Genomic DNA, 14,337 nt, shown 5'->3' on the forward strand with positions numbered 1-14,337 from the left:
GTGGGGGGGGTTCTTTTCCCCTAAAATGTCAAAGTGACATGAATAAAATATTCTTAAAGGTTAAACAAAGCACTTGGCTATAAGGATGAATATGAAGTGCATTATTTAAGTCTACTTGTTTGCGAACAAAGGATGTTGGAAGTCTTGATGGTTAGAAATGAAGTGCAAATGGAATCCGCTGTATTGTAATGACATCATCATACGATGGTGTTATTTCATTGCATCGTGTGAGTTGTGTGGCATGTGAGGGAAAAAAAAAGGACAAAGTTCGGAATGACAGCAGAAAGACATTTTGAAAGGAGAAGTAAGTGCTGTGCACCCATGCTTGACTTTGAACATAAATGAGCGTCATGTAGACTGACAAGCCTACATACCTCCAGAATAAATTCAAAATGTAAGTTTCTTGAAGGTGTTTGCGTTATTTGAATGGGTTTTGGCGCTAACGTACTGCATAAATTCACTTTTAACCTTTGCTCACAGAAAAGATGAGCAATTAAATTATTTTTGTAGCACTAAAACACAGAAAATGTATCACAATATATTGTGTGATTTAAATGTTGCCGGTTTCAACGTGTGCAAACAAGTACGTAGTGGTTTCAAGAAATAGCTGAATAAAACAAATACAAGAGCATCATGAATTAATAAATACATACGCATACATATTTGAACACATAGTTGAATATTAAATACATTTTGCCAGTATTCCAGATTCAAATCACAAGGGAAAACAAATAATGAGGGAATGTCTTATTTATTTTTTTGCTATTATGATTTTTTTTTTTAATAATACCAATATCAGAATAAAAACAAAGTCTATATGAATGTCCCTTTTTCATTATCTGCATTTATATAACTGAATATTTGAAAGGATTAAAAATAATAATAATAATGAATTCATCGTGAATGTTGAAAGCAATCATCCAGATTTAAGAGAGCGGCACAAGAGCACATGTGCTGGCTTGCCAGCATGCAAATTTAGCTTTGCGGTGACACTGAAACATCACCCGGCTGAAGCTTAAGTTTAACCTGAGCGTTTGCGGCTGTGTTTACTTGGTCCCCATGGACGCAACCAGACTGGCAGACACTGCTTTGCCCCCAGCTGCTCTCTGTGCTTTTCAAAGAATCTGCAACAAGGCCCAGTTGTTGGTTTCGGATGCCAACTGGAGCTCTGATGTCAGGCCCTGTCAGAATACCCCCCAAAAAGAAATATATAATACATTTGTGGGGGGGGTGGGGGGGTTGTGGGCCTATCACGTCTTGATGTGCAAACATCATGCCGGTATACTCCGTAATAAGTTACTGAGTGTGCTGGTGAATATATATTTTTTCCCGATCTAAATATACAGTATGTCAACAGACTTGGAGTTTCCAGTGTATATTTATTTCCATCCAAATATATTTAAAACAAAGTGATCTCCCAAAAAGCCAGTACGGTCATAAAAATTCATTAAAGCTTTCCATTAAAATTATACAAAAAAACCTATTTCAAAATGTAGATTTAAAACACGTTATTATTATTATTTTTTTTTAAATCCCAGATCCTGTAAGTACAGTGTAAAAAAACCATTATGGTGAATGTCATTACTACTATGGTACATTCTGGATCATTATTTAAATGTGAAGGGTGACACGAGTTGCTTCAAGTAAACACATTTAATAAAATAAGGTTTTCGGGTGGGATTGATATAAAAATTACATTTCCAATCCCTTTTTTTACTGTACTGTTATGTGCCCAACATAAATATATTTTCAAATAAAGCCATAACAAGACAACAACAAGAGGTCCCAGTTTCAAACAAAACATCAAATTACTCCAATATTCACAGGAATGTAAACATTGCATATGTTGTTTAAAAAAAACAGACAAACAACAACAACAAACAACAGCACATTCACCACAGTGGTTTCTTTGGGCTTTTCACGGCATGATGCTAAGTTGTGATGTGACATATACTAGAAATGCACCAAAACCTCACAGAGGAGAAATATAAAATGCCCCAAACATGGAAGTTTCCTCCTGGGGAGTTAGTGGTGTCACCTCTACCAGCTGGAGTCAAAAACCTTCTTGCACATGTTTGAGTTTTCCTGGTGGAGCGGGAACTCAGAGCCAGGGACGAGCAGCTTCTTGCTCTTTTGTGTCACCACGCTTTTTCCTGATGACAGGCTCTCGTGTTTCTTTAGGTAATTGCTGACAAGTAGGGAAAAGGAACAGGCATGTTAGATTTCAGTTCAGAGGCAAGGGAGTTCATTCGATGAGGGATTCTCTCATACCTAATGGGAAAGGTGGCTTTGTCCATTTGCATGCAAACCAGGAAAGGATACTCCGAGAACTGCACAGTGGTGATGAAGTCGAGGGAGGCTTCCGTTTCAAAGCTCACCTCCAAACCGGCACTCATGAAGTCCATGTCGACTGTAAGATTCCCGGAAATCACTAGCGCTCCCCTGCAAAGCGCCACAGAGGAAGGCTTGGTGAAAATGATGCTCTTCTTCTCCCTTCACTTGCTGCATCATCTGCATTACTAACATTGACGCTTATGACTGCGTGGGGCCCAAAGAAAACATGACTCAAAATGATTCCAGCAAATATTGATGGAAAAAAAGTTTTCAGATTAATATCGCATTTGTGGAATATGAATCAAGCAGAAAAGGCGACCTGTTTTTAATTGCCATTTTGCTGGCGACTGAAAATCGCAAATCACAGTGCCAAAGGGCTCACCTTGCAGACATCACACGACCAAACCCAGAAAACGGGTGAGCTGTAACAATCATTACCTGAGCCCTTTGATGCCGAGATGTCATTTTCAGTTTATAGCGAGGACAAGTACAAGGCAAGACGGATGAAAACAGATTTCTTTTTCTGCTTAGTTCATAATTCACAAATGCAATAGGAATTACAATACCGTGTTTAAACGAGAGGGTGGCGCATGTGTGGTTTGCCCATCCGTTATTTTGTCTTCAGTTCATCTAAGGTGCAAGTTATTTGGAAGGCTGGGACTGTTCAAGACGATGCATAGCACGGAGTCAGCCCTGTTACGCGTTTCTAATGACATCCTCCTGGCAAATGACTCTGGAGACCACGTGTGTCTGGTTTTATTGGACTTAACTGCAGCATTTGATACAGTGGATCACATTATTCTGCTGACTCGTTTGCAGCACTTGGTGGGCATTGGCGGGAGTGTTCTTGATTGGTTTAGGTCCTATCTAGCTGACAGGACCTTTTGTGTCAGCCTTGGCTGCTCTGAATCACGCACTGCTCCCCTGTCATGTGGTGTTCCACAGGGCTCAATTCTGGGGCCTCTGCTGTTCTCGCTGTATCTGCTCCCATTGGGTTCCATCTTAAGGAAACATGGTATTCCTTTCCACTGCTATGCAGATGACTGCCAGATCTATGTCCCACTGAGCAAGAAAGACACCTTCTCATTAAGGCCACTCCTATCCTGTCTGGAAGAAATCAAAACCTGGATGGCACAAAATTTCTTGAAGTTCAACGAAAAGAAGACAGAGGTGATATTGTTTGGCCCCAGTGGACCTTGTACATTCCATCCTGTAGACTTGGGCCCCCTATCTCCTTATCTGAAATCAACGGTCTCAAACTTGGGACTTAAACTGGACAGTGATTTCAAACTCGATCGGCAAATTGGTGCCGTTGTTAAATCCAGCTTCTTTCACCTTAGACAGCTGGCCAAAATAAAACCTTTCCTCTCACATGAACACTTTGAGACAGTAATTCATGCCTTTGTCACATCCCGGCTCGATTACTGCAACGCCCTGTACTTTGGAGTCAGCCAGTCCTCCATCAAGCGCCTTCAGCTGGTACAGAATGCCGCTGCTCGCCTCTTGACTGGTACTCGTAAGAGGGAGCATATAACTCCTACTTTGGCATCCCTTCACTGGCTCCCCATTCATTTTAGAATTATTTTTAAGATCCTCCTCTTTGTTTTCAAATCTCTGAATAATCTCGCGCCACCTTACCTCTCTGAGCTCATACGCCCCTACACCCCTGCCCGGCGCCTCAGGTCTGTGGACCAGTCTTTGCTAGACGTACCAAGAACTAAACTGAGGCTCAGAGGGGATCGAGCCTTTTCTGTTGCTGGTCCATCTCTCTGGAATGACCTCCCACTGAACATTCGGCAAGCCTCCTCGCTGCCCATCTTTAAATCCCTCCTCAAAACTCACTTGTATTCTTTGGCGTTTGACTCAGCATGACTTAGATTTGCTATTGGTTTTACTGCTTGGTGCTTTCTACCGCCTTATTACTTATTACTTATTACTGATTCGTCTTACTGTTTATTGTATATGTTAAATCGCTCCATGTACAGCACTTTGTATGCAGCGATGGCTGTTTGAAAGTGCTCTATAAATACTGTTGACTTGACTTGACTTGTTCAAATTCATTAATTCATTTCTCGAACCGCTTAATCCTCACAAGGCTCGCGGGGGTTGCTGGAGCCTATCCGAATGTCAGGTAGAAATGCTGAGCATTAGGCCACTGTGCTTCCTAAATCTATTTTTTTGGGGGGATGAAATTTGAATAGATGCCATTTTAATTGTGATCCAGAGATGAGAAGAAAAAACAAACAAACAAACATGTTTCACACCAAAAATCTGGATCATCAAAGTCACCAAATTAAAGGCGTGAGCCGCAGCCCCTCTCTTGGCTGCTCACTCATTCAGGATTGTCTCTCAAGTGAATCCTCCTTTTGCTCGGCAGTGTTTGATTTCATTGCAACGCTGAGCGGCGTGTAGCTAAGTAACACAACAGACCACCGCAACTGATAATGTCGATGTAGGAACAAAATGGCCGCCTGCGATATGCATGCATTCCCCTTTTTTTGTAAGCCTCGGTCCCCTTCCATGCAACTTCACACATACATGCGACAGCACGCATAAGATTCCACCGAATAATCCACCTGTCTGTAACTTTGGCCACGGGGGCATGCCCTGGCAGAGATACGTGCGTGCGGTTTGTTCTGTGTCTATAGATAGGCCGTCAGTCTATTATCAGGGTGAAAGCGGCACAGTTATGTTGATCCATTCACCTGCCTCTGCCATTTGCTTGCACGCACAGGTCAAGTCTCCCCCCCCTTTTTTTTTTTTTGCTTTAACAGTCAAAAGCTCTCATCTTGAACAGACACTTCACTTCCACTTTGCTATTGGTAAGCATCCACGCCGACATCGTGCACAAAACTACTTGTTTGATATTTTCCATAGATAATCACAGCCACGTACAGTATATGCATCATGAGTCGCCCTGGACTTCGGCAACAAATACTTCTGCGAAAATAAATAGTGATTTGTCCCGGCGCATTTCAACTCAGTGGCACTACAAGACACCGCCAAATCCCGACAAAGACATCCGATAGCTGCGCCCGCTGTGGTGTAGTATGGTCTTAAATAGCGAGCCAGACGGGACTGACGTCACGCTTCATGAGAACCCTCGAAGCGCGATAGGTGTGAAGCACAATACTGGTTGACTTCCAACATGTGAAGTGGAACAAGTGAATCAGACAACACTTATAGAGCGTGTAAAGTTCACATGACTAACATCAACGCGCGTCTATTTGAGGCGCCCTGACATGGCTGGAACTTCTGAAACAACCATAAAGGTTATTTTTCTAAGAATTGCCACGGAGCTCTCCAGAGGTGTTTCATCACACTTGTACACGCAGTTGTTAAGAAACATACCACAGATTGTGTACACGGGGTTGTGAACTATTTACAGTATGTTATCGTCATGTTATGGCATCGCTTTGGCTGTTGATTCTTTCATTGCACGCTTTGTGGACTTAACCTGTTATTTACGCTGGTTTTGGACTCCCTGTACCACAAACTGATCTCCATGCCACCAGAGATGTCGATGGCTAACCCTCCTTGGAACTCTGCACTTGCCTTCAGACCAGACTGCAGCTGAATGACCTGCGAGTGAAAAGGAAGAAACTCAGCAAAGGCAATATAGCCTTTTATTACCTTTACACCAAATATGATAGACACATTGTCACTATATATATATAAAATCTTGATATTGTAATTCAGGTTAATGTTTTGCCTGTGTTTGTTAAAAAAAAAAATATATATATATATATATATATATATATATTAAATCAAAATTGCACCATTAAGGCAATTTTTTAAAAATAATTGGAATTAGATTTTTCACAATTGTTCATCCCAAATTGAAAAAGAAATTGAAATGTTTTGTGTTTTTTTGTTATTGTAAAATGTCCTTGGGTGTCTTGAAAGGCGCTTATAAATAAAATGTATTATTATTATTATTATAAATCCATTGGGATAAAGACGGCAATAACCTGGCTGCAGAAATATGCCTACCGTCAAACTCATGCTTTGTTGCAACATCTTTAGTTTATTTCCATCACTCAGACTTTCAGCTTGAATGCCATCGAGTCTGATGCGGATGTGTTAGTGGTTTCGTAACGAAGCAATTGAGCCACCATTTGAACAAACACTTCCATATAGCAATTTCGCCGTTGAGTTTACTGAGCATGTAACATGTGTTTGTGGCATACCTCAGAATGATCAGTCAGCAGAATGAGACCCTTCACCACATTCATGGGTTCCCCAGTCATGGAGAACATTTTGGACATGAGGTCGCTATAACCCTTGAAGAAGGTGACAGGTCTTAGCTGCACATCAAACAGCAGAGCCGACATCCCGGCGAACGAATCCAAGTCTCCCTCGCCCTCATCCGGTGTGGCGGCAATGAGCGACTCCAAACCCTGCGCCTCAATCGCAACCTGGAGCGCAAGAGAAGTAAACCAGTCACTGCACTTGGATTCCCAAACATGACTTTTCTGTTGATCTAAATCGGATGGCGACTCAAACCTGAAGTCCGTGTAGCACTGCTCCTTTACTAGCACCGTAAATGTTCATGTTGCTTCTTCTCAAGATTCCAGAGCCGGAATACAAAATGTCCAAACTGTATGTGGAGGTGACATCAACAGATTCTGTGGGAAGTGAATGATGCCAGCCATTTCAGTACTAAATTTGCAGGAATGTTCATTCATTCATCTTCCGAGCCGCTTGATCCTCACTAGGGTCGCGGGGGGTGCTGGAGCCTATCCCAGCTGTCTTCGGGCAGTAGGCGGGGGATACCCTGAATCAGTTGCCAGCCAATTGCAGGGCACACAGAAACGAACAACCATTCGTACTCACACTCACACCTAGGGACAATTTAGAGTGTTCAATCAGCCTGCCACGCATGTTTTTGGAATGTGGGAGGAAACCGGAGCACCCGGAGAAAACCCACGCAGGCCCGGGGAGAACATGCAAACTCCACACAGGGAGGCCGGAGCTGGAATCGAACCCGGTACCTCCGCACTGTGAAGCCGACGTGCTAACCACTGGACTACCGGGCCGCCCCCTTGCAGGAATGTCTAAATTATATATACATTGTATGTATATAAATATATATATGTATATATATATGTGTGTGTGTGTTCTTATTATCAAGGATATTTCATGTCAATTGCGGCTTTTGAACATCATCATTATGTACTATATAGCCAAAGTTAAAGAAAAGCGGCTCTAATAATCTAATAAAATCAATAAACTCAGCCCAGCCCTGAAGTTGAACAATTCTGCGCTTCTTTCTATGCTTCCATTCCAACCCCTTCTTCTCTGTGAAGAAAGTAAAGTCTACAAAGGTATGCTCGGATGGGTTACGTGTGGGAAAACTCCATCATACAATTTTGGGATGGACTATAACGGAGATCGTGAGCCAGGTTTCCTCTCTCGTCTAACATGAGTGAACTCTGACTTGACAAGGTTCTTTCGAATGAATGGACAATAATTTCCCCAGTCCCGACATCTTGTGAAAGACCTTGTCCACATTTACCACAATAGAAAATGATCATAAAAGAAATGATTCCTCCTGATAAAATCGGCTACTTACGTGCCATGAATCCTGAGTAGGCAGATGATGACCCGAATTTTGAAAATCGGTCATAGTTGTGTGAAATCATGTCCCGCATAACTTGTCTTAGAACTTTGCTGAAAGAAAGTATGACACGTTATATATTTGTTCCGCATTCCTTATCCGCTCTGAGCAACGTTCGATCTTAATTGCGTCGCTCCGCAGCACACCTGGCGGGCATGTGGAAGCGGAGGATGTCCCGGATCTTCGACAACATGTACTTGTTCATCTCATGCGGCAGGTGTCCGATGGACAACAGGAGATTCTTGATCTCCATGTACGAGGGCTTGCTACTCAGGATGACATCTGCAGCGGCAGCTCGCACGTTTTTCTCGTAAATGCGTCGATTCTGGTGGTAAATTCGGTTCACTGTCTTTTTTACCTGAAATGGCAAAGAAACAATGTTTTTGTTTTTCATGAATAGCCGGGGACCAAATACTTTTGGGGGATTTACCTCATCTGTCATGAGGGAGACGTCGTATCTCTGCAGGCTGGTGAGTGCGATGGTGCTGTACGCGCCCACTTCTGACTCTGTGTATTTGGTAAAGATGGGAATAGCCTCAGGGAGCAGAGAGTTTTTCAGAGCCAGGAGGAACATCTGAACCTCGGACTCTTCCTGAGTGCTGTCTGGTCCCTCTAGAATCATCTTTTTGACCTCAACGACTGTCTGTGAATTTGAAGATCATCAGTTGGACAGAAGCACAAAAGCACATCGTAAACATAAACAAGCTCCGTATAGCCTAAAATTATGCAACCGCTTTGGTCTTTAAACTTTTGGCTGCAGCTCACCGGTAAGTTACATCCTCCTTTCTGACACAATTTATGGACCAGGGCTCCCATAATAATCACTACTGACTCCTTGATGTCAGGGCTGCCAATCCTTGATTTAGAAATATCCTGCACGAGAAGAGCGGCGTCAGCACGACAAAGTTTAGTTGGCAGTGCTTTGCTTGCATCGTTTCATTTATACCCGAAAGACACCCTCACCAGCATCGTTTGCAGCATCCTCTCGTTAGGATGAGAAGCGAATCCGCAGGCATAAACGAACCTCTCCTGCAGAACCGTACCTTTGGCATCTGTAAAGTTGAGGAATTCAAGCATGGCATCCAGTGAGGCTGTCGTTTGGGCGGAAGTAACGGCATCCACCACCTGAGGACTTCAATTAGAAGTCAGCAAGAACAACAGAGGGTCAAACCGAATGAATACTCAACCTCAAATAATCTGCTAAACCACTGAATGAGGGTGGGTGAACCGAACGAGCTCAAGGGAAGGTGGAGGGAAGTTACGGCGACTTACATCGATGTCTTGCTGGCGCTCTTCAGCATTTGGAGGATATCGTTTTTGGTTGCCTTCCTGATGCTGTGGATAAGCGCAAGGAAGCTGCGAGGGGCCGCGGCCTTGGACAAACTTTCCGGCTCCAGTTTCTTCTGTAGAGCCTGCCAGTGTTCAAAGAGCTGAGAGGGACGAGACAAAGTGAGTGAAATATGAGCCAGCAAAATATCTCTCAGTTGAACAACGGCAGCTATCGCGTGTGTTGAAGAATAGAAGCACTCACTGATGGACACGTTTTGCACTGCGCCGTGATCTTCTCCGCTTTGATGCCGACAGCTGCTATCTTGGCATCAATGGACTTGACAACCACGGCCGCATCTTTTCCAGCGATCTCCAGGGGTCCAGCTTCCGTCCCCACCAGTGTGAAGCTTTGCCTGCCATGCCGGAAAATACTTCAGCGTCTTCAACGGCGGTGCGGTGTTGATGATGAATTTTCTCTTCGAGGCTTTACCTGGACACAACTTTTGCAGCCGCAGACCGGTGGGCATTGACAGCCAGTGAGTGTCTTTCTTCAGACACAGCTGAGCGGATGAAACCATCTTCCAGTGTGAACACCGTAATGGAGCTAGATTTCCGGGTCACGCCCAAAACCTGGAGGGAATGGGGGGGGGGGGGGGGCAGCCCATGAAGTGGGTCTTAACACATCAGGAGAATGCAATCTGGGAGAGACTGACCTGGCTGTGTGTGGTGAATCCGGTCTCTGCAGATGTACATGACTCCAAGAACTTTGTCCTGGTCACTTGGTTGTTTTCCGCCTTGTATGCAACTGTGCACCTTCCGGACACATCGTTCTGTTTCCACACAATTACTTACATTCATTGAGAAAAAGCAGATCTAATCAAATGCTGTGTTTGTTATAACTTTTACCTCAATAACTTTTCCCGTTTTGAGCTGCAGTTGCAGTAAACTGGACACCCCTCGTTTAAGGTTTTTGATGATGGCCGGCTCCGCCCAATAGGAATAAAAAGCTTTAACCTGTAGCAGAAACAGAAAGCAGAATTATTTGCTTTTGAACACTGAATCCTACAACTTGACCTGCAGATGTAGCAACCGGCGCTCGGGCTCAGCGCATGCAGACATCAGCGCATTCCTTTTACATCGGTAACTATTAAGGCCTACATGACATTGAAGTGTGGATGTAGGGCAAAAAAAAAAACATACTGTACTTGGGTAGCCACGGATGACATGACATGACATTTACCTTTAGAGTAAAGTACAAATGGACAGACGCATTGATTAGTTTGTTCTTAGCATCCTGTGCAGGAGTTGGGGCTGCCACTTTAGCATACAGCGCAAGGCATAAATAAGCAGCCTCAACAGGTTTTAACAATTTCAAGTTTCCTTTCAGAATCTGTTGATAACAATGATACACAGCAATATTAACGTTTAGAAAATTGCTCGTATATTTGCCGAGAATCAAATAATGACCTCATTTTCATGAATCGCACTTATTTATATTGAGCACTGTATATCACATGACATATTCAAATGATAGTATGTGGTTAGGCTCCATGTCCCAAACAAGCCAAACAAATGACATCATGCAAGTATCCCCTATAAGTGTGTCATTTATTTGGCATTCAACCACAACATCAGATAGGACCACCAGAAATAGATCAACTGCATGTATGTGTGTGTGTGTGTGTGTGTGTGTGTGTGTGTGTGTGTGTGTGTGTGTGTGTGTGTGTGTGTGTGTGTGTGTGTGTTTTCTTGGACCCTTAAATTTCCATTATAACTTCCACGGGTGAAAACGGTGCTAAGTCCATTGGGTCTCATTTTTCCAAACTTTATTGCTCAAACCCAACACATTAAAGCTGGAGTCGGGTAAAGCTTATGTGGGGCAGTTGTCAGCTATTTTGTTGAATGTCATGATATTTTAAAGGCCCCATGCCACATTTTAATCAGAGTCCAAAAATCGAAACAGTAACATGTTTGATTATTTGTTAGTCATCATTTTCGCCATCTGGGAGAATGCGGAACGCTGCCAAAATGCTAAAGGGATGGTTTTGCTTTTTAAGAGTACCTTTCCATTTCTCAGATGCACAAAGAAAGGCTTTGTCAAAGCTGCCAGTCTGGTTTTTCCCAGAAGAGTTTCAGTGGTGGTTCCATGGAGGACATTCTTCTTTTCAGATCGATGGGACACTGGGTCAGCTCTCACATTGGAGATCTAGCGTACATAGATGGAATCGAGTTACAATTGTGTTCATATTCAAAGATATGCGCCATAAAACCCGGGATGAAATCATGCGTTCCAATTTTCGTTTTTCTTTTTTTAATTGGAAACACAAAAGGCAAAGAGACCACCTTCAGCTGGATCAACTGCTCATCCTTATTGCTCGGATCTCTCCACACCAGATTGACATCCACATCACTGGAGATCTTGTAACCGGCACTGCCCTCTTTTGACCCCTGGGCCCTGTCCACCAGCACCTCTGTGCTGTAGCTGAATTTGTACAGCTGGTTGTTATTCAGCTGGGGTCCTACAGCAGCACCTGAAGAAACACAACCACCACATCTTATGAACATACAATGTAGCAGCAGTCCGTTCAGTGAATATATACTTACAAATGCATCATAGAACTCCAATGAGCAAATTGACAAATGTTTACAGCTTTAACTTTTTTTCCCTGTGCATTTGCCCTCCAAAATAAGTTTTTAAGCTTTTAAGGCGTATGTTTATGGTTTAACTCGAGTCGATTTGAGATCATGCTCAAATTTCTGGATGCCTTGATCAAATTAACGCAACATAGTCAGCATACCATTGGGACAACTGTGAGTAAGACGTCAACTTTGGTAGGTTTCTTTAAGAGAATGAATGATTTAGGATTAGGCAAAAAAAACAAAGACGTTTTTCAAACAAACATCCTCGTAAGGCCATCGCTTATCTATACCATGTTAAACAGCTCAGCAAGGCTGAAGCTGTGCAAATTTCCTTTGACGAATGTTTTCACTTATCATTTCCCACAGCTAATGTTTTCTGCCATCACCGAGCTGATTCAATCAGCCATTTAACTGGGTGTGTTTACCCCGAGAGAAGATAACATTTTCTCCTCTGTCTTATGAATGACAAGCTATTTGCCAGATGAGTGTGGTAATGAATGAGGTTGGACTGACGTGGCCGTATATGATTTCATCACCACACGCTTGATTTCAACAAATCAAAAGCTCCGGGTGATTGGCAGTCGAGCAAGATGAACAAGGAGCACCCAAATCAAGGATATTTTTCAGGTTATTACAAAACTCGAGATTTTTATCTCCACTCACAATGAGATGACATACATATAAGTGGCGTACGGTCATTTAAAGAAAGATGGCATTTTATAAACCAAGCGGGTCAAACAGAGCAGCCATACTAAGCAGAGTACTCACCAGCGGCAGACGTTGCGACACAGGAGGCTGCACAAACCAAGAACACGGCAATAGTGAACATCGTGTGCTCGCTCTGCAGCCAAATGAATGGAAGTGACACACAAAAGTACCTGTGTGTGTCAAGTGACACTACCGGGCCAAAAAGAGGCAAAGGAAGTCAAAGCTTCTTCTATTCTGTTTTATCGGCGGGGAGGGCAGAATCCAAACTCCACGCTCAAGTACTAAGTATACGAGATAACAAGCAAATCATTAACCTGATGAGCACAGATTTGACAGGAACTTGTGCTATTGATTGGTGCAGCCAAGAACCTGTATCTGCCTCTCTCTGGCCATGTGATCATTTGCTCGCTCAATGAGGTGGCAAGATCCGATTGATTAATGTCATGAACCTTAAATTTGGAAAATGAATATAAAAAAAGCAAATTCGTTCATTTTCCTTTTTTTTTTTTTTAAATGCCCAAAGTGTGAATGAGTCCATTTACCTAGTAGAGACACGTCCTCATGTGAGATGCCTTGTTTTCTTCTCAGGAGAACAGTTGTGACTTTGTTGTTGCAAACTGGTAGGAGGTCTGTGCTGAGTGAAACCAGCCGCTGACTCAAATTACAACTCTTTCAAAAGTTTGAGCTGAACGCCAATTTTTCTGGCAAAGTTTCTAATACATTTCTTGAAAATGAGGTCTTATGTGTGTGTGCTTAATCAAGTGTTGAAACAAGATACATGCCCAAAAATCAGGTGTTAATGACACCCAAGAGTCAGGAAGGGCCCCATTAGCGGTATTCTTAATTACTTTCTACAAGTACAATACATGCAAACTCACTCTTTATTCTGAATTCCAACCATCCATTTTCGATTCCGCTCAGCTAATTCGAGACCATGCTTAACTGGAGTCTGTCCGAGCAAACTCCGGGGCAGAAAAACAAACTAAAACATAGTTGATTCTGAAAATGGAGTGACTGAGTTTAACATATTAAAATTGTTGACCCAAAATACACTCCAAAACTTTGGTGCAACCAGCGGCACTGTGGATTGAGTCTTGACGAGTTTATGGCGTAAAGAACAAATATTATGGCAACTATGTGTAGCTCAACTACAGTCACACTATGACACGACGGGCATCATCATTCTGCCCGGAAAACAACGTTCAGAGGGAGATGTTTGACACTTCCGTCCAATTAAAAAGATGTTTGATAAACAGATAACATATCACACTGCATAAACTCAAACTGGTCATGAACCGCAGCAGTATTCACAGTTTAAACACATATTTTTGTTTTAGTTCTAATTTCACCATGGAAATACTGAATTTACTAAAGTACACAATCCTTGAGTAAATGTGTTGTATTATATTACTAAGGTCATATTGTACACAAAAGCTGACTACAACAGTAATACATAAAGATTTCTGTCTTGGCAGGAGGAGATCATGAGAAGATGAGATCCTACGCACGTTATCTGGTGCACGTAATCTTCAGGAAATATGTTATGACCTGTGACACACTGACTTTTGAACAATGAAATGAGAGAATGTACATTCCTAAAAAAGACAGGATGGTCTGTTGGAAGTACTGCAACAAAAAGGGAAATGAATTCCAATATTTTTCTGATACACAACTCATTCCCCCGACAGAGTGCAAAATGTGAATTCTTGCAAGGGTGGCACAAATGTTTGAATGACATGAACAACAATTTCGTAGTTGAGTTAATC

At 42.6% G+C, this 14,337-nt stretch overlaps 1 protein-coding gene across 1 annotated transcript; it reads right to left on the bottom strand.

The window, feature by feature from the left end:
- Positions 1-1,359: 1,359 nt before the first annotated feature.
- On the bottom strand, positions 1,360-12,862 carry mttp (microsomal triglyceride transfer protein). The gene is made up of 18 exons (XM_052083430.1): positions 12,632-12,862; positions 11,567-11,754; positions 11,286-11,429; positions 10,130-10,237; positions 9,937-10,053; positions 9,714-9,853; positions 9,486-9,636; positions 9,227-9,384; positions 8,918-9,086; positions 8,720-8,827; positions 8,385-8,597; positions 8,101-8,312; positions 7,910-8,007; positions 6,841-6,962; positions 6,525-6,752; positions 5,792-5,916; positions 2,272-2,442; positions 1,360-2,188 (listed from the first exon to the last, which is right to left on the bottom strand). Exons 1-18 carry the CDS (start codon positions 12,690-12,692, stop codon positions 2,041-2,043), a joined length of 2,661 nt encoding a protein of 886 aa, XP_051939390.1. The 5' UTR covers positions 12,693-12,862; the 3' UTR covers positions 1,360-2,040.
- Positions 12,863-14,337: the final 1,475 nt, after the last annotated feature.

The sequence above is a fragment of the Hippocampus zosterae genome, chromosome 13 (assembly GCF_025434085.1).
Source record: "Hippocampus zosterae strain Florida chromosome 13, ASM2543408v3, whole genome shotgun sequence".
NCBI lineage: Eukaryota > Metazoa > Chordata > Actinopteri > Syngnathiformes > Syngnathidae > Hippocampus > Hippocampus zosterae.

What these genes read in the sequence shown, in the direction of transcription:
- mttp (XM_052083430.1), bottom strand. Translation starts at nt 12,692, where the DNA reads ATGTTCACTATTGCCGTGTTCTTGGTTTGTGCAGCCTCCTGTGTCGCA. An exon ending in AGTGCAAAACGTGTCCATCA is followed by an intron (nt 9,385 to 9,485) that starts GTGAGTGCTTCT and finishes CGTCCCTCTCAG; the next exon opens with CTCTTTGAACACTGGCAGGC. An exon ending in CAGTGCTACACGGACTTCAG is followed by an intron (nt 6,753 to 6,840) that starts GTTTGAGTCGCC and finishes CTTGCGCTCCAG; the next exon opens with GTTGCGATTGAGGCGCAGGG.